Source organism: Microcebus murinus, chromosome 23 (genome assembly GCF_040939455.1).
Source record: "Microcebus murinus isolate Inina chromosome 23, M.murinus_Inina_mat1.0, whole genome shotgun sequence".
NCBI lineage: Eukaryota > Metazoa > Chordata > Mammalia > Primates > Cheirogaleidae > Microcebus > Microcebus murinus.
This window is the reverse complement of record NC_134126.1, coordinates 14,078,330-14,096,443: the sequence shown is the minus strand read 5'-3', so window position 1 is coordinate 14,096,443 and position 18,114 is coordinate 14,078,330. Positions and strand designations below refer to the sequence as shown.

The 18,114-nt window shown below is 41.3% G+C and overlaps 1 protein-coding gene across 1 annotated transcript in view; it reads left to right on the top strand.

The window, feature by feature from the left end:
- Nucleotides 1–18,114, top strand: part of LAMC1 (laminin subunit gamma 1) — a 127,150-nt gene that overhangs the window by 90,702 nt on the left and 18,334 nt on the right. The window contains exons 5-18 of the mRNA XM_012735837.2: nucleotides 2,012–2,200; nucleotides 3,037–3,154; nucleotides 3,559–3,657; nucleotides 3,751–3,887; nucleotides 4,309–4,431; nucleotides 4,522–4,711; nucleotides 5,024–5,136; nucleotides 6,744–6,965; nucleotides 7,084–7,272; nucleotides 12,956–13,201; nucleotides 14,031–14,184; nucleotides 14,926–15,068; nucleotides 16,059–16,237; nucleotides 17,303–17,459. Coding sequence (XP_012591291.1) covers nucleotides 2,012–2,200; nucleotides 3,037–3,154; nucleotides 3,559–3,657; nucleotides 3,751–3,887; nucleotides 4,309–4,431; nucleotides 4,522–4,711; nucleotides 5,024–5,136; nucleotides 6,744–6,965; nucleotides 7,084–7,272; nucleotides 12,956–13,201; nucleotides 14,031–14,184; nucleotides 14,926–15,068; nucleotides 16,059–16,237; nucleotides 17,303–17,459 — 2,259 coding nt within the window. The remainder of the gene's footprint in view (nucleotides 1–2,011; nucleotides 2,201–3,036; nucleotides 3,155–3,558; nucleotides 3,658–3,750; nucleotides 3,888–4,308; nucleotides 4,432–4,521; nucleotides 4,712–5,023; nucleotides 5,137–6,743; nucleotides 6,966–7,083; nucleotides 7,273–12,955; nucleotides 13,202–14,030; nucleotides 14,185–14,925; nucleotides 15,069–16,058; nucleotides 16,238–17,302; nucleotides 17,460–18,114) is intronic.

Sequence of the window (18,114 nt, the reverse complement as noted above, 5' to 3'; positions counted from 1 at the left end):
ATTAAAGAGTGCAATGAGAATTTTCCCACTCTCCCCACGGAGAGGTGGGCGACTTTGGGAGGAAGATTAGGTCCTAATATTTCTAGAAAAGGGCAAAATGAAAAAGGTAGTAGTATATTATTTATCCCTTCCTAATGCACATGGTTTATTCTGAACAGATAAATCTCAGGAGAAAGGAACCAGGTAATCATGATTTGCCAAGGACTTAACAATAAAACTTTTAAAGCAGCTGTTAAGTGTCTTATGTCCTTACAAATATTCTTTATTGCACTCTTTTGGAAATAAAGGGAATAAGAAAGAAGACACTGTGAACTTACAGAAATTATTGGCAGAATCTTTGAGAAGGGACCGATATCTTTATTCATGAGTATTTCGATTGAGCTGCCTAGAGCAGATTTTCTTACTCATTTTTTCTTTCTCTCAAAAAAATCCCAGATTTGCAAATAAAATTTACAGCCTCTAGCGTTCGGAAGCACTTGCTTGAGCTTCTTTAATTCCATTATTGAACTGTAATATCCAGTGTTAGAAGCTGTATGATAAAGGCTGGTAAAAGGAAAAAAAACCAAAAACGACATACTCCTAGGACACAGCATCTAAATAGACATGTGTACCTGAAAACTATTCTGTTTAATGATATCATATTTTGAGTCTATCCAGGAAATTACTAAAAAAATAAACATTGCCAGCTTACCACTAGCAAATGGCCTGGGTGCTGTAGCTGAAGGAGTTCGATGAGGAACCAAGTCAATTTGCTTTTCTTCTTGGTCCTTGCAGCACTGTGTTGCCTCAAAGAGTGAAGTTTCTGGATGCTGTGGCAACCCCACATTATTGTCGGGATGCTGGGGCTAGGGAGAGAACGTTACAGCTGCCTTCGCCCAAGGAGGGAGGAGCAGCATCTGCTTTAAGCTGTGGGCTGGACATGGGGCTTGTTCTGCTCCATAGTCTCAGCATCAGACCACTCAGGTGGGCTGACTGCGGGGAGGGAGGGGTAATCTAGGGCAGCTCGAGGGAGGAGAAGTAGCTGATGAAGAAGGGAAAGGGAGCTATACATCTAGCTTGACAAAACTCTAATTTTTGGTGCCAGTGACTCAAGTTTTTAAAAAAGTTTTTATTATAATAGTGTGCTATAAAAGAACTTATCATAAAGAAGGAAAAAAACCAAAATACATATATTCAAATATTTTTTAAAAATAACATGTCCTGCTCTGACTGAACCCATATAAAACTTAATTTTTATTTAATGCTCAAGATACTGTCTGTATTTTGGGCAGAGACAATAATTCTGAGAAAATTATCTTACCATAAATATAGTAAAGAATTTCTGGGACTACAGATACTTGTTCTTGAAATATGTTTGTGCCCTGTGGGAATATAGTCACTTAACAGATGACCCAGTTGGAACTATGGCTCCCGAGTAGAATGGATGGATCTGGAAGGTCTAGATTTCCCTTTAATTCTTCTTCCACCTACAGAGGCATTAATTTTAACCCATGTTTCTCGACTTGCCCCAGTCTGGACATGCAATTAATCTGGCACTTTGAAAGTTAGTATCTTAATATATTTGAATCATATGGAGCCTAAGAAGTTAAGTTAAATTGAAGGGAGCATGTAAAATGGCACCTCATTCTTAGAGTTGATACTCAATGAAGGAGAAAGATTCAGGAAAATTGTATTTTGACTTGGCTTTGACTTGTATGTGAACAGCTACCTGGAGGCACATTGTTTTCTAAGTACAGGAATTCCTTGCAATATTTTATGATAGTGCTATTTTTTGTAAGGTTGAACATTTTTTAGTAAACTGATAATCTGGCTATATAAACCCTTATTAACATACTGTTGTTTTGTTTTTTGTTCTTAATGAATAGTGTCTGGTGGTCATTCTTATTCTGCCACCATGTATCTATCTGTCTCAGAGATGTGGGAAATTATGGTCTGGTTTTCTTGGAGCCTTTTTAAATGCTGCTGTTAAAGGTACACAGATCTGACATAACTCACGTGTTTTGGCCGACAGCCTGTGACTGCAACGGCCGATCACAGGAATGCTACTTTGACCCTGAGCTATACCGTTCCACCGGCCACGGTGGCCACTGCACCAACTGCCGGGACAACACGGACGGCGCCAACTGTGAGAGGTGCCGCGAGAACTTCTTCCGCCTTGGGCACAACGAAGCCTGCTCTCCGTGCCACTGTAGCCCTGTTGGTAAGTGACGGGAAAGTGGATTGAAAGATAAAATAAGAGTTCCCTGTACATCCCCCCTCACCCCCCAGAAAATAAAGCTTTATGTCCTGGCATTTGCACAGCCCCGTGTGGAGGTGTGTACGTTATTGTAGCATAAATGATTCCGGACCTGCCTCACAGCTCCGCTCTCTTTAACGAAGTTGAACTTTCAGATGGTTTTCTGGTGTATATGAAAGTGTGGAGATGGGGTGCTGAGTAATGGCTCTGTAAATAATTGGCAGCCAGATCATAGAGACCATCTGAACTTTGTAAAAGGTTAACTGTTTTGTGAGTTCTTCCTTGTTAATGATTTTGTTTAGTCTGATCTTCTTAGAGGGCGGGACCATTCCCGGTGTGTTGGCGTGTGTCCAGAGATGCACGGCACTCTGGACAGTGGGCACTCTGGACAGAGCCCAGTGGGCTCTACCTTTTCAAGAGCTTGACCTTTATTTTTCTTGTTCAGGCCCATCTGTACGTAAATTCTAGACATGGGCTTCAAGGAGCTGTGCTGGCCCACAGAGGAGTGGCTGGTCTTGTGTGCATTGCACTGTTGGGTGCAGAATAATTTGTTTTTCAGCATTGATGAGTAGATTCATCTTAGGGTCTGTCTGGAAAGTTAAAATATCATGGCTTAAAAGGGTTTGATTTTGAGAGAGTTGTGATTTTAAATTTGATCCTTATTCTCTCTGTGACCATCTAGAGATTACAGATTGGTTCTCAGGCATCGCACTTAGTTACCAGTTATCTGTCTTCAACATACTAGTTTTACTTTCACATCTGGCTGGATCTGTGTTGACAGTGAGCTCTTCCCATTTCAGGTTCCCTGAGCACACAGTGTGACAGCTACGGCAGATGCAGCTGCAAGCCGGGAGTGATGGGGGACAAGTGTGACCGTTGCCAGCCTGGATTCCATTCTCTCACTGAGGCAGGATGCAGGTAAAATGTTTTCAGAGCCAGAAGGGTAATTTATAGATTATATCCAGTCAATTTATGATAATAGATCCTGTGGCTTATTGGTACCAATGCGAAGATTTTTCCTATAACAGTTGTCACCAAGACTCAAGACTAGCTGTGCTAATGAGCCATGAGGGGTTTGGTTTGTACAGAGAGTAAAACAGAGGTTTCATGTCTACAGGATGAGTATCTTAGACTGAAACCAAATCCAAATATAAAAATGACTTTAGGATTCTTTTTGTTTGTTTTTAAAAATCAGCATGTGACACAAAAGCTTGACTTTAAGAGTAGAATTTCTCTCTGCAAAAAAAGATTTTAAAAAGAAAAAAAAAAGAGTAGAATTTCTTTTCTCTCTTATTTGTTTTATTCCATTTCCCATCAACTAGGCCGTGCTCTTGTAACCCTTCTGGCAGCACAGATGAATGTAATGTTGAAACAGGAAGATGCGTTTGCAAAGACAATGTCGAAGGCTTCAACTGTGAGAGGTGGCTCATTCTTTTCTCTAGCTGTATTGTGTTTTCTCTGTTATCACTTCTCAAGTAAAAAAGAGTAACTGCTTGTGTCTTAATCTTTTTTAGATGCAAACCTGGATATTTTAATCTGGAGTCATCTAATCCAAGGGGTTGCACACCCTGCTTCTGCTTTGGGCATTCTTCTGTCTGTACAAATGCCGTCGGCTACAGTGTTTATTCCATCTCCTCTACCTTTCAGATCGGTAATTTAGACCTCATCCCCCAACCTCCTAGAACTGTGGGACTACACTTACAATATATATATTTTTTAAAAAATCAGACGCTCTTTGAGGGATTTTTGATGGTGGCCCTACTTCTTGGTATTTAATATGCATAATTTTTCTTATTTGGCCTTTTAATTTAATGAAAATATGATTATGGTTTTAGAATTTACCATAATGAATAGTGAATACAAATGTTATATAAATAATAACAAAGTAAAATACAGCTTGAGGGGCATAGCATATATAGATACTGTTGTAGGATTCATTTATGCAAAAACTTTTATTGGTGACTTTCTGTATACAAGGTGTGTGGTCGTACACATTTTTGTGGTATATAGAGGACCTGAATTCAGGATGTGTACAGTGTAACAGTGCTTGTGTTTCCATTCTCTGCCTGCAGATGAGGACGGGTGGCGTGTGGAGCAGAGGGATGGCTCTGAAGCCTCTCTCGAGTGGTCCTCTGAGAGGCAAGATATCGCCGTGATCTCAGATAGCTACTTTCCTAGGTACTTCGTTGCTCCTGGTAAGTAAGGCTAGAAAGCAGGCTGACTTAGTGTGTGCTTCCATTTAATCTCATTCTCACGTTCTTGCTCACCGTGTGTCTGCATTTCAGCCAAGTTCTTGGGCAAGCAAGTGTTGAGTTATGGTCAGAACCTCACCTTCTCCTTTCGAGTGGACAGGCGAGATACTCGCCTCTCTGCAGAAGACCTTGTGCTTGAGGGGGCTGGCTTAAGAGTGTCGGTACCCTTGATCGCTCAGGGCAACTCCTATCCCAGTGAGACCACTGTGAAGTATGTCTTCAGGTAAGATAACCTTCTTTGTAAAATCGGACTTGACCAGCATTGTGAGAGTGTTTTTTTTATCTCAGTTTATCTGGCCTCAGGGTATATGTGAAAGAGAAACTGCTGGGTTATCATGGTGATATTGTAAAAGGGAGTCTTCCTTTGTTCACTTTTACCTTTTCCAGTTGTACTATCAAATCAATAGATTCGTTTTTGATTTGATTAGATTGTCATAGCCTTGCATTGTTGGTGGCATTAGGGAATAAGAAATGTTTTCCCAACACCCAGAATTATCCTGATAAGAGGTTTATGTGGCCCTTTCTTTCTCTCTAGGCTCCATGAAGCAACAGATTACCCTTGGAGACCTACCCTTACCCCTTTTGAATTTCAGAAGCTCCTAAACAACTTGACCTCTATCAAGATCCGAGGGACATACAGTGAGAGAAGTAAGTTGTGATATAATTTAGGAGAGTTGTTTAAGAAGATGATTAGGTAGAAGGATCTGTGACAATGCAGAAGTTTCTCTCTCTAAATACTATAACATGGAGAAGTGTTTAAACTACCACATTGTACACAGATTATATATTTAAAAAATATATTTTTGTAACTACTTTTAAGGACCTAAGGAAAATTTGCTAGCATCAGTAAATAATATTGTTTTATAAATAATAAGCTAATTGAGGTTATATTGTATATAAATAGATTTTCTAAAAAGCCTAATTATAATTCTGGCTCAAGTTGCTTAATTTTCATTTCTTTTTATTTACTGCTATATAATTATCAAGCCCTTTGAACCACTGGCTTAAATTATTAAAAATGATAAATTATTGAATGAACATTTGTTATCATTTTAGGTGAACGAGTCTTTTAAAAATATGCCTTTAAAATTATTTTCCTTTAAAAAATTTTGAAAATGAGGAACTTTTTCTTAAGTTACAGCTGTTTGGGGAGGTGACATCAGGGTGGTGGCATGGCATTGGAGTGGCATCGGCAGCTGGCATGTGTTGACGTTGCAGAGGCCTGCATGGATATCCCGATGAACGTGTCTTATAAGTAGTTAGAAATCTGGATCTGAGCTTAGGAAGAGATTAGGACTAGAGATCTAGATTTAGAAAGTTGTCAACATATGGGCAATAATTTCTTAACTTGGAAATATAAGATACAGAGAAAGAGAAAGAGGATGGAAGCCTGAAAACATAGTTAAGGTCCATGTCCTGAGACCCAAGGAAGAAAAATAATTTTAAGGAAGAAAAACAATGAAAAGGTTTAGGAAATAGCACCATCGGGTTTTGGATGGGGTGATTAAGGAGTCATTGGTGAGTCCTTGGTGAGTCATTGGTGAGTCATTTTGTTTTTTCTTTAAGAAGCATTGAAACTGAAGTTAGATTGCAGTGCTTTAAAAGGTAATTTGAAAGTAAAGAAATGAATATTCTTTTAAGAAGTTTGGCTATAGGGAAGGAAAAGAGAGTATAATTTTAGAGTAGGAACAAGATTAAAGAAAGAGTCTTTTTTAGGAAGGGAAGACTTAAAGTAGTCCTGGCTATTGAGACTTAGTCATTTATGCTGTTTTATGGGGGACAAAACAATATAACTTGAGTATTACCTTTTGACAGGTGTTTTCTATTTCATCCTTGAACTCTAGTCAGTGTCTACTGTGGGCAAAAGAACAAAAACACTGCTGAATGGCTATAGACTTAAACTCTTCTTTTCCCCTACACTCTTATTCATATCTCTTCTTGCCCCAAACGATTGTCCAACACTTCTCTTTTCATATTGGTGACTGGGAGAACTGTAAAATCTGACAAATTTGTGTGTGTGTGTGTGTCTATAAAAATGCAAGTTTGCTATACCACTGCTCCAGATACTGAGCACCAGTAACACATGATTATTCTAAATGTTATTTTCTTATTACCTTCTCCAGTGGATGAATTAAGCTAATGGCTGGTTTTCTCTGGAATTTTGACTCTGGCTACTTTTTAGCGTTGTTGACTTTTCACAAGATTTTGGAAAACAGGAGCCAGTTCAGTGAATCTCTTTTCCACGCCATACACAGGTGCTGGATATTTGGATGATGTCACCCTGGCAAGTGCTCGGCCCGGGCCTGGGGTCCCTGCAACTTGGGTGGAGTCCTGCACCTGTCCAGTGGGCTATGGAGGGCAGTTCTGTGAGATGTGCCTCTCCGGTTACAGAAGAGAAACTCCGAGTCTTGGACCATACAGTCCATGTGTGCTTTGCACCTGCAATGGACACAGTGAGACCTGTGACCCTGAGACAGGTGAGGTGATCTTTGGGAGTTGCTGGCCCTGACTTCTCTTTCACAGCTGAGTAGGAAATGCTCATTGTCTCACTTATTTATACACTCGCCTGTTTTCTCACACTCGCTCTCCAAATAGGTGTTTGTAACTGCAGAGACAACACAGCTGGCCACCACTGTGAGAAGTGTGGTGATGGTTACTATGGAGATTCAACCATGGGCACCTCCTCTGATTGTCAGCCCTGCCCGTGTCCTGGGGGCTCCAGTTGTGCTGTTGTCCCCAAAACAAAGGAGGTGGTGTGCACCAACTGTCCTACTGGGACCACTGGTGAGTCTGCCGTTTCCATCTGCTTTCAGTGTTCCAGCCAATAAAAAGACCTGGGGAAAGGGGTTTTAGGGTTTTTTTGTTTGGCTTATGGGTGACTGTGGATTTTGTAGGCAAAAGTTTAAAGGAAATGATTAATTATGGATTCATAAAATGAGTATTAATTAACTAATAATAGCTAACACCTGTTGAGTATTTGTGGCCAGGGACTGTTCTGAGCACTTTACATGTACTGCCTCATGAATCCTCATGGGGTAAGTCCTGCTCTTATTCCCATGTTACACCTAAGAAAATGGAGGCACGGGGACATTACATTAATTGCTTGAGGCCCCAAGGCTGGACATCGGTTGAGCTCGGATTTCAACCCAGGCAGCCTGGCTCCAAAGACACAATGATCCCTACAATATATTCTCTCTCATAAGATGAGAACCGCAACTTGAGTTTTAGTTTGTGGGGCTGTCCTGGGATTCTTTTATATAAAGTGGTAATTTTAAATTCTTTAAATTCTTTCTCTAAATAGTCCTTTTAGTGCGTCAGAGTCTATCACATTTAGTTGGGAAAATATATATATATATATATATATATATATATATATATATATATTTTTAATAGCTTCATATAGGCTGTTCCCACTCTGTGTGTGTCTTTCCCTTCGTAAGAATGTGAAGCTAGATCTGCCCTGGCTGCTCAGAGCTGCCTGGTTGACTCCCTGCAGAGACTGGCGCTCGGGGAGAGCGTCCCCTTCGCTCCCTGACTCTCAGTGGAGAGGTTCTTACCGTGCTTCTTGTACAGACTCTGACTCCAGTGCAAGCTTCTTTCTCAAAAGATGCTGTTATACAGCATGAAAATAAATGTAAAAAAAAAAACCCCAAATGAAACAAAACCAAGCTAATAATCTGAATCGCTTTTATCTCATTAAAATAGCCTTTAATTATTAGGAGACATCAAAAGGCTCCATCTTTCTTCCACCTCTCCACTGGCCCCGCACCAAGCACAGAGGAACTGCAGGGCAGATTCAGTCATTTGTTTAAAGGTAGTCAATACAACAAGGAATGGAAATTAGTATAGAATTTCATATTTCTGACTCTTTCCTGACTTTTTTTTGAACGGCGGCCCAGCAGAGTTCACGCAGACAGACCTCTCCAGGCTCGTTGCCCTCCTCCCTCCCTGGCACCGTGCTCTCTGCTCCAGCCCTTCGGGCTTTTTTTAGTCCCTAGAGTGTGCCAGATTCTTTGACCTGCTCTTGGCCGCTCTCTTTCTTTAGACTGATTTCCTCCTACCCAAACCTCACTTCTTTTGGTCAGCTCCTGTCTGTTGTGTGACTTAAGACTTGAAACTTCCACAGGAAGGCTTTCCTCAGTGAACCTGCTCCTCCTTACTGCCCCCGATTACTGGGGCCCCTTCCTCTGTTGCCGTAGCACACAGTTGGTGTTTCCCTTTGCAGTGTCGACTTAATGTAGCATTTTGGTGAGAGATTCCTTTATTCATTCTGTTGTTTGAGCAGACTTCAATTGCAAAATGAAACAATTAAGCATTGTGGTGACAGTCTTATGTCTATATTTAATAATACAAATGATGAATTGAGACTATTTGGGATACTTAGTGGAAAGGTAGAATATAATACAGGAGATCTTGGAAAATGTTATAAACCTAGTTGCTATCCGGATGTCTCTCACACAAGACTAGTGAAATACATTTGTTAGCTATCACCTGGCTTGAAAGGAATTATCTGTAGTAATTCTTGAGGATGTTAATTAGGGTATAGAGAAGTCTGTATGAGAAACAGCACAGACTCTATTAAAAAAATGCCATCACTCTTTATCCTTATATCCGGCTTTGGTTTTTTTTATAGCATTTTTTGACTACTTAATTTTTTTTTTTTTTTTTTTTTTTGGAGACGGAGTCTTGCTTTGTTGCCCAGGCTAGAGTGAGTGCCGTGGCGTCAGCCTAGCTCACAGCAACCTCAAACTCCTGGGCTCAAGTAATCCTGCTGCCTCAGCCTCCTGAGTAGCTGGGACTACAGGCATGTGCCACCATGCCCAGCTAATTTTTTCTATATATTAGTTGGTTGGCCAATTAATCTCTCTATATTTATAGTAGAGGTGGGGTCTCGCTCTTGCTTGGGCTGGTTTCAAACTCCTGACCTAGAGCAGTCCGCCCACTTCAGCCTCCCAGAGTGCTAGGGACCACTTAGTATTTTTATTCAGTTGTTTATTGTTTCTGTTCTCCACCCTCCTGTCCCCCTTCCTTGGTTTAAGCACCATAAGAGAAGGGACTTTGTTTTATTCACTTTTGCATAAACCAGAGCACCCAGAACAGTGTTAGGTATGGGTATTTGTTGAATGAATATAAATGTTTGCTAAATAAATGAATAGTGGTTGCAGATAAGAGGTAAGATGTTCCTCATATGTAAGATTGTAAAAAGTTATGAATAAATACTGCTAGCCACTGAGATCTTTATGCATGGTATGCCTTTACATGTAATTTAATCTTTAAAACAGTCTTTTTGGGTAAATAAGTAGTAATAACTTTTCCCCCCAATAAATTTGAGTTCACGTCTTTCAGAATACAAAATGAGTAAGGGATTCTTTAGAGGATAAAATTCTTTAGAGGATATTCTTTAGAGGATAAAATTATAAAGGGAAACAGATAATTTTAATATAGTATGGTTAATTCAGATAAAAGAACGTACACAAGAGTGCTAAAAGAGTAGAGAGGAGGACGCCTCTGCCAGTGGAGGGAGGGAAGATAAGAAGATCTAAGGCTAGAAAAAGTATCTCACTTGCCCAGAGTCACGTAAGTGGTACAGCCAGGATTTGAACCTAGATCCTAGACTTTAAAACAAAGGCATAGATAGACTGGCTATAGTTGCCAATGAGTATTTTGGAGTGAGTATTTCATGGGCTACCAGGTAGCTCTATTTTAGCTTTTCTACCAGATTTTAGTTTCATTCAAAAGGTTTAAAACTTTTAAAATAAGGATATCTAGAACAGCTGAATGACCTGGTGAAAAAAGCACAACCAAAATCCTGTTGTGATCCTAATCTGGAGTGGATCTTGGGTGAGAGTCTGGCTGCTGTTTGCACCAGAGACCAGGAGGATCCCTAGCTTCTTTCCTTCTCCAGTGTCCTGTTAATTCGCACCCCACCCCACCCCCCACCACCCCAACTGCATTTGCTGTTCAGCTCAGTCCTCACCTTACCCAGTCTTTTGCAATACTCAACTCTGTTTTCTGTTCCCCTTGCTCCAGACATTTTCTCCTCATGCCTTCTGTGACACTTCACTTTGTTTTCCTTCTACCTTTCTTCTTTCGGGTGCCTTTTGATTGTCTCTGTTTCTCAAAGTCCAAGGGCTCTCATGCCAGCTTGATCTCCAGCCTCCCTTTAGGTGATCCAGTCTCATCCTCACACTTCAAAAGCCTTTCTGTGCCTGTGGTGGCAAAATCTCCGTCTTCAGCCCTGACCTGTCTGTCCTGAGTACCCGCTGCCTACTTGCCACCTCGGTGGGGTGGGGGGGCTAGAAGCCTTGTGCTCGCCCCGCGGCATCCACTGTGCACCTTTGTCTACTCTGATGAGAAATGTGTGTGCTACATTGAGTGCCAGGCTCCATTTGAGTTCGGACAGCAGGAGGCACATATAGGAGATCACAGAGCAGGAGGGTGAGGGCATCTATTCCAAGACCCCTTTCTGTGGGGTCCTCTGGGTTGATAACCTCAAATCAAAGTTCTCAGCTCTTGGCAGGAGGCCTTCTCCAAACAGCTCTTCTAACCTTAGGTCTGCTAAGTGCTTCCTTCATCTGTCCCCTGATGCCCTGGTAGTGGAGCTATCCCAGGTGGCTTCCCTACATTCTGCCCATACTCCTATAAATAGTACCTGTAGTAAACTTTCCTCAAATCATGCTGATTTAAATATACCAACTATTTTCTGCTTTGATCTTAATGCACATATTAATAGCTAAGGAATCTCAAATTTGAGCAAATCCAAGTTAAAATTTTGGTTTCCTCCCTTTTTCTCCAACCCCAAGTCTGTTGCTTCCCCAATCTTGTTCATCTCAGTAAATATACTACCATTAACCTGGTTGCTCAAGCTAAGACCCTAGAACATATACATGATTCTTCTTTCTTTCATTTCCCAAAAGCAACCAGTCAGCAAGTCTTACTGATTCCATCTCAGATCTGACCACTTTTCACACCTCCACTGCCACCACCCTGGTTCAGACCACTGTCATCTCCCGCCTAGAATCGCTCATTGGTCTCCTACTTCGCTGCTCCCTTCCGATCCATTCTCCACATGGAAGCCAGAATAATCCTTTAAAAATGTACCTCAGATACATTTTTTAAAAATGTATTTGTATTTTAAAACCCTGCAAGAGCTTCTTGTATCACTTACATTTAAATCCAAATTCCTTGCTATGACCTACATGGTCCTACCTGGACTGAGTGTTACTGCTTCCGCGGCTCATCTTGTTTCTCTGAAACATTCTTCCCTTGGGTATTGTCATGGCTGGTTTCTTTTGTCTTTCCATGGCCATCCCAATGTCCTAATGTCTCTTTCTTACAGAGACTTTCTCTAATCACCCAATCTAAATTAGCCCTTACCCTTGCTCTATCATGTTGCTCTGTTTTGTTTAAATTTTTTATGCTTATCCCTGTCTGAAAAAATCTTGTTTATTTGTATGTCAGTGTATTGGTCTCCAGCGACTGCAGCATAAGCAGAGACCATATCAACTTGTTCACATCATTCTGATGACCTAGAACAGTGTTGATAGATAGCAGATGCTCAGAAAATATTTGTTGAATGAATAAATGAACAAATCTCTGATGCTCCAAAAATGTTAGGCTAATTCATGCCCTACTGGCTATAAAGATATCAAGAGCTCAACTTGAGCTAATAATGGTGGGAAAGTAGAAAAGGAAGGATGAGAAGCAGTGAGTTTAATCCTCTTAGTGCAGCGGGCCGAAATATCGGCTTTTGCATCTAGGGCGAAAAGTGTGGCGGGCGGATATATTGGCTCCTACATAGTTAACAATGGTCTACGTAAGAGCCACTATATCCGATATGGTAGAAAGAGCCCTGATTCTAGCCCTGTCTCTCTTCCTGTCAGTTACTTGGTTGTGGGAAGGCTCTTACCCTCTCTGTTCTCTTAGCTGCGATAGAAGCAGGTGGCAATTGATTTCTAAGTTTTCTTCTAACATGGTCTGATTCTGTACCAGTTGACACTACCCAACAAGGATTAGCACATGCCCTTTACATTCTAAGTAATGATCCTACACACCTTGTTGTATGGGATTCATACAGATGTGGTAAGAGTGGCACTTCATCCTTTTCAGTATCCTCAGCCCAAACAACATAAATGCGCCATCGTTTGGGACTTGGAGAGGTTTATGAACCTTGGACCTGATTTATTTACAGAGCACCTATAATACATAATTTTGGTTGATTGTCAGAACAATTTAAAGTGAAGTAGGCAAAGCAAGTGCTTCCTTTCTAGTGAGGAAATGGAAGTGTGCTCAAGGTCACTCCACCAGTCTGGCCAGTGCCAGGGCTACAGCCCAGGCCGTCCGCCCTCCACTGCACCATGCCGTCTTGCATCTGATGATTAGAGTAGCCTATCTTTAACCGGTGGTAACATCACTCCAGAAATGTCTAAGACCTTTCCTTCATAACATCAGATTGTCTCATCCCCAGGTAAGAGATGTGAGCTCTGTGACGATGGCTACTTTGGAGACCCTCTCGGCAGGAACGGCCCTGTGAGGCTTTGCCGCCTGTGCCAGTGCAATGACAACATCGACCCCAACGCGGTGGGGAATTGCAATCGCTTGACCGGAGAGTGCCTGAAATGCATCTATAACACTGCTGGTTTCTACTGTGACCGGTGCAAAGATGGGTTTTTTGGAAATCCGCTGGCTCCCAATCCAGCAGACAAATGCAGAGGTAATCAGCCATTGATGAGAGGCTGTCACAGTTATGATCCTTTAGTTTGAGAATCCATGTGTGTCGCTTTAAATATTTAGAGTTATTTAGTGCAAACCACTTACACAATTTAAAATTTTCTAGTCCCCACATTAAGAACATAAAAAGAAATTAAGTGAAATGAAGTCTAATACATTCTACTTAGCCTAATATATCCAACATCTTACCAGTTCAATAAGTAATCAATAAAAAATTATTAATGAAATAGGCCGGGCGCGGTGGCTCACGCCTGTAATCCTAGCTCTCTGGGAGGCCGAGGCGGGCGGATTGCTCGAGGTCAGGAGTTCGAAACCAGCCTGAGCAAGAGCGAGACCCCGTCTCTACTATAAATAGAAAGAAACTAATTGGCCAACTAATATATATAGAAAAAATTAGCCGGGCATGGTGGCGCATGCCTGTAGTCCCAGCTACTTGGGAGGCTGAGACAGAAGGATTGCTTGAGCCCAGGAGTTTGAGGTTGCTGTGAGCTAGGCTGACGCCACGGCACTCACTCTAGCCTGGGCAACAAAGTGAGACTCTGTCTCAAAAAAAAAAAAAGAAAAAAAAAATTATTAATGAAATATACATTCTTTTTTCCACACTAAGTCTTCAAAATCCAATGTATATCTCACATTTATAGCATATCTCAGCTCAGAATAGCCAGCCATATTTGAAGTGCTCAGTAGCCGTGTGTGACCAGTGGCCACCATACCAGATAACACAAGTCTAAAGAATGTATTTGAATTGTTAATATTTAAGTATTTCTCTCAGGTGATTTGCATCTTGTGCTGTCTCTGTCTTCCTGCCTTAGCCTGCAGTTGCAATCCGTACGGGACAGTGAGGCAGCAGAGCAGCTGCAACCCCGTGACGGGGCAGTGTGAGTGTCTGCCCCACGTGACTGGCCGGGACTGCGGCTCCTGCGAGCCTGGGTTCTACAACCTGCAGAGCGGGCAAGGCTGTGAGAGGTGAGACGTCGGTGCCTTTGGTGGAAGCAGTCTTTGCTTTTTGTATTATAAGAAATGAATTTTTGTAAGCTGTGCCTAATAGTTGGTTTGACTTTGTTCAGAAACTATTTGAGTGCCTAATATAGGCAAGGCATCCTTTAGGGGCAATACTGGAGGATTATAATTAAGCTAATGGAAGAAGGGAGTGGAGCACAGTGGCCCCAGGTGTGTCATAATCACCTGAGCAGCATTTTAAAAGTACAGACTACAAGGTCCTTTCTGAGGTGCTTAGAAGCAAACCCTCCAGGGTTTGTAGGCTGGGAATTCCTATTTTCAAAGCTCCCAGTCCAGGGGTCCTCAACCTTTTTAAACAGGGGGCCAGTTCACTGTCCCTCAGACCATTGGAAGGCTGGACTATGGTTTAAAAAAACTATGAACAAATTCCTATGCACACTGCACATATCTTATTTTGAAGTTAAAAAACAAATGGGCAAAAACACCCCGCATGTGGCCCGCGGGCCGTAGTTTGAGGACGCCTGTCCTAGTCGGTGTTGATACAGTGCCACGTTGAGAGCCGCTGGTAGCAGTAGGTTAGAAAAAGAGATTCTGAGTAGTGCTTGTGAAAATTACCAGAACCTCAGGGGCTTAATAACCCTCAACATAGAGTTTTCTGGTACATACTACATCAGTGTTGTGCTGAAAAAAAAGTTTTGCTTCAAGTGTGTTTTTTTTACCTGAGAAATGTCCTGTGTTCATTTTCAGGTGTGACTGCCATGCTTTGGGTTCCACCAACGGGCAGTGTGACATCCGCAACGGCCAGTGTGAGTGCCAGCCTGGCATCACCGGTCAGCACTGTGAGCGCTGTGAGGTCAACCACTTCGGGTTTGGACCTGAAGGCTGCAAACGTAAGGGGTGTTGTGGCATACTGCTCTTAAGTCTCCCCTCATTCCAGTTAGTCTCCTAAGTCCAGAAAGGACTTTGCCAGCCTTGGTCTAGCCACCTGGCTTATAGTCAGGTCTCTGCCTAAGTCATTGTAGATACTTTATTCAAATGAATGCTATTTTTTTAAAAACTTTGGTGATCAAGAGCTTCTCTGGTTTCTTTGCAACCACCTTATTTATGTTTTCTTTTGTAGTGTTTCTGATTCTTCCTTTTTTCAATCTTTGATTTTGCCAAAGAAAAGTATCCCTTGATTACTGAGCTTTCCCACTGTGCTTAGTGAAACTTTTTTATTGATCACATTCTTAGTGCAGATAATGAAACAGTGAAGGATTCTGTTCACACTGTGTTTGTTGACTTATTGGCTGCAGTTGCTTTCCACCCTTGGGGCCCTTTTGATATGGTTACATATAAACATCTGCTTCTCCTTGGCATAAACAATTGCCTGGAATTAGGCCTCAGAACAGATTGGTTTTTCGCTTTCTGAATTTCTTCATTTCTTCTGGGGAATGTAGCATAAATTGTTGACTCAGTTCAGAGAAAAGAATGAGTAAACAAAGTATAAAATAATGCAAAAGAAGCATTGAGTTTTCTGGTTCCTTAGAGAAATACCAAACAGTGGGGATGATAGAAGGTAGAGATGAATTCTTGAAGTGCATAAAAAGGGTACTGATTAGTTAGTTTAATAACTAATTCTATAATTACTGGGTATCATGAAATATGCCCCAAGAGGATGCATATTTTACTTTAAAGCTTATTTTTACTTTAAAAAAATCTGTTTTCTCTGCTAAACAGACTTAATTAACCAACTAAAATCTCATAAGTAGGCCTGTTTTTCAGAAAAATGTGTACTTACAATGATAATGTAGTCAGCTTATTGATACCAGACTGAACTAAGATAAAATGCACTCTTCCTTCTTTTGCTTATTATGTGTTATTTTCCCCTTACTCTGCAGCCTGTGACTGTCATCCTGAGGGGTCTCTTTCACTCCAGTGCAAAGACGATGGTCACTGTGAATGCAGGGAAGGCTTTGTGGGTAATCGCTGTGACCAATGTGAGGAGAACTATTTCTACAATCGCTCTTGGCCTGGCTGCCAGGAATGTCCAGCTTGTTACCGGCTGGTAAAGGATAAGGTAAGCTGTCACCAGCGCGTGTTCTCATTCATTCAGCAGACGTTGAATGGAAACTCACTGTGCACTAAGCTCTAGAGAAGAAATGGCAAACAAGATAGATGTGGTCACTCTTCTTAAGATCTGTGTTCCAGTTGGGAGGCAGATAATAAAAATTAAATATATAAACAGGAGACATGCTGAAATAAGTGCCAGAAAGCATGGAAATGGAGAGTCACTGGAGGAAGCGGCTTTTATATCAGGCCTCTCTAAGGGAATGTATCTAAGTGAGATCCGAAGGAGGAGGAGGAGTGAGCCAAGTGAAAAGTAACGGTGAAGTTGTTCCAGGCACAGGGAGCGTGGTGCTCAGGGGCCTGGGAGCTGGACAGTGGCGGGAGCCCGCTGGGTGAGGAGGGGGTGGCCTTTGGTGAGAATGGAGGGGCAGCAGCGGCAGGTTATATAGGGCCGTGTTGACCATAGGAAGGAGTTTAGGTTTTATCCAAAATCCAGTGGGAATGCATTGAAGAAACTCTTAAAAGCTACAAAGTCCAGTTTATGTTTTAAGAGGAGCATGTTGAGTGCTATGTGAAGAATGATGGTTAACAATGGGGCAAAAGGGGAAGGCTTGATTGGGTTGGATAAATATGTGTATTTGGGGCAGGACAGGGAAAGAAAAGAGTCAAGGACGGGTCTTGGGTTTTTTTGCTTAAGGTAGCTGGAGGCCTTACTGAGATGGAGATTACTCAGGGAGAATGGAGAGGTATCATTTTGGACATTAGGTTTGAGATACCTATCACAGGGTTGAGTGGAGGTATCGAGGAGGTAATCTGACACTCGAAGGAGAGATCAGAGCCTAAGAATCATCAGCATGTAGTGTTTAAAGTCAGAGGAATGGTCCTGAAAGTTTTCTTTTAAAGCCAGAGAAATAAAGAAAAACTACCCATGTCATCTATTCAGAAGTGGGCATACATGGAGTGCATAGACCTACATCTCATAGGGTGCCTCTGTGAGTCCGACAGGGGTAGGATTGGGTTCTTCAGGAGTACTTGTGTGTCGTACCTTTCCCTTTTCTTCCTTCATTATGTTTAGGTTGCTGATCATCGAGTGAAGCTCCAGGAATTAGAGAGTCTCATGGCAAACCTTGGAACTGGAGATGAGGTGGTGACAGATCAGGCCTTTGAGGATAGACTGAAGGAAGCAGAGAGGGAAGTTACGGACCTCCTCCGTGAGGCCCAGGATGTCAAAGGTACACATGACTGAACAGTGGTTCAATGCAAGGTTAATTAGATGTGGTTCCTAATTCAAGGTTAATTAGTATTGTTTTATAAAATTCTTAATTTTTAAACTCCTCATTGAATATGAATTATTTCAATTTTAGTTCAATATTTTAAAAAACAGGTTGTCAACTCCTAATGCTTTAGGATATAGTAATCGTAAGGTGATTTTCCAACAATTTCAAGTGTTTTATGAATCTGTTCTAGTACAAGGTATCTTAAAATAGTTTTAAAAATTAATAAAGGCATGCATTTTTGTATGTAGTATTTTAAGTAAAAAATTTGAACTTCGATTTTCCATCATTCTAGTGAATGAGAATTTACTTAATGTACCATGCTTTATTTCCTTAGAAAGGATTCTCATAAGGGAAAATTGTGGTTTTCAAGTATCGACTGAACAGTTAACTATTGAATATACAGCACTTGGTGTTTGTGAAAGTAAACATTAGAAATTAGTACTTGTGAATTTTCTAATTAGCAAACAAATGTGCTGATAACATTATACAGTAGTATATGTTTTACATATTATGTTCATTTTTATGGTCCGTTGCAATTAAATCAGTCCTCTGCACATTATCTGCTGAGACTGATGATAAGCCAAGAAGAGGTTGGCTTAAGATTTAGAAA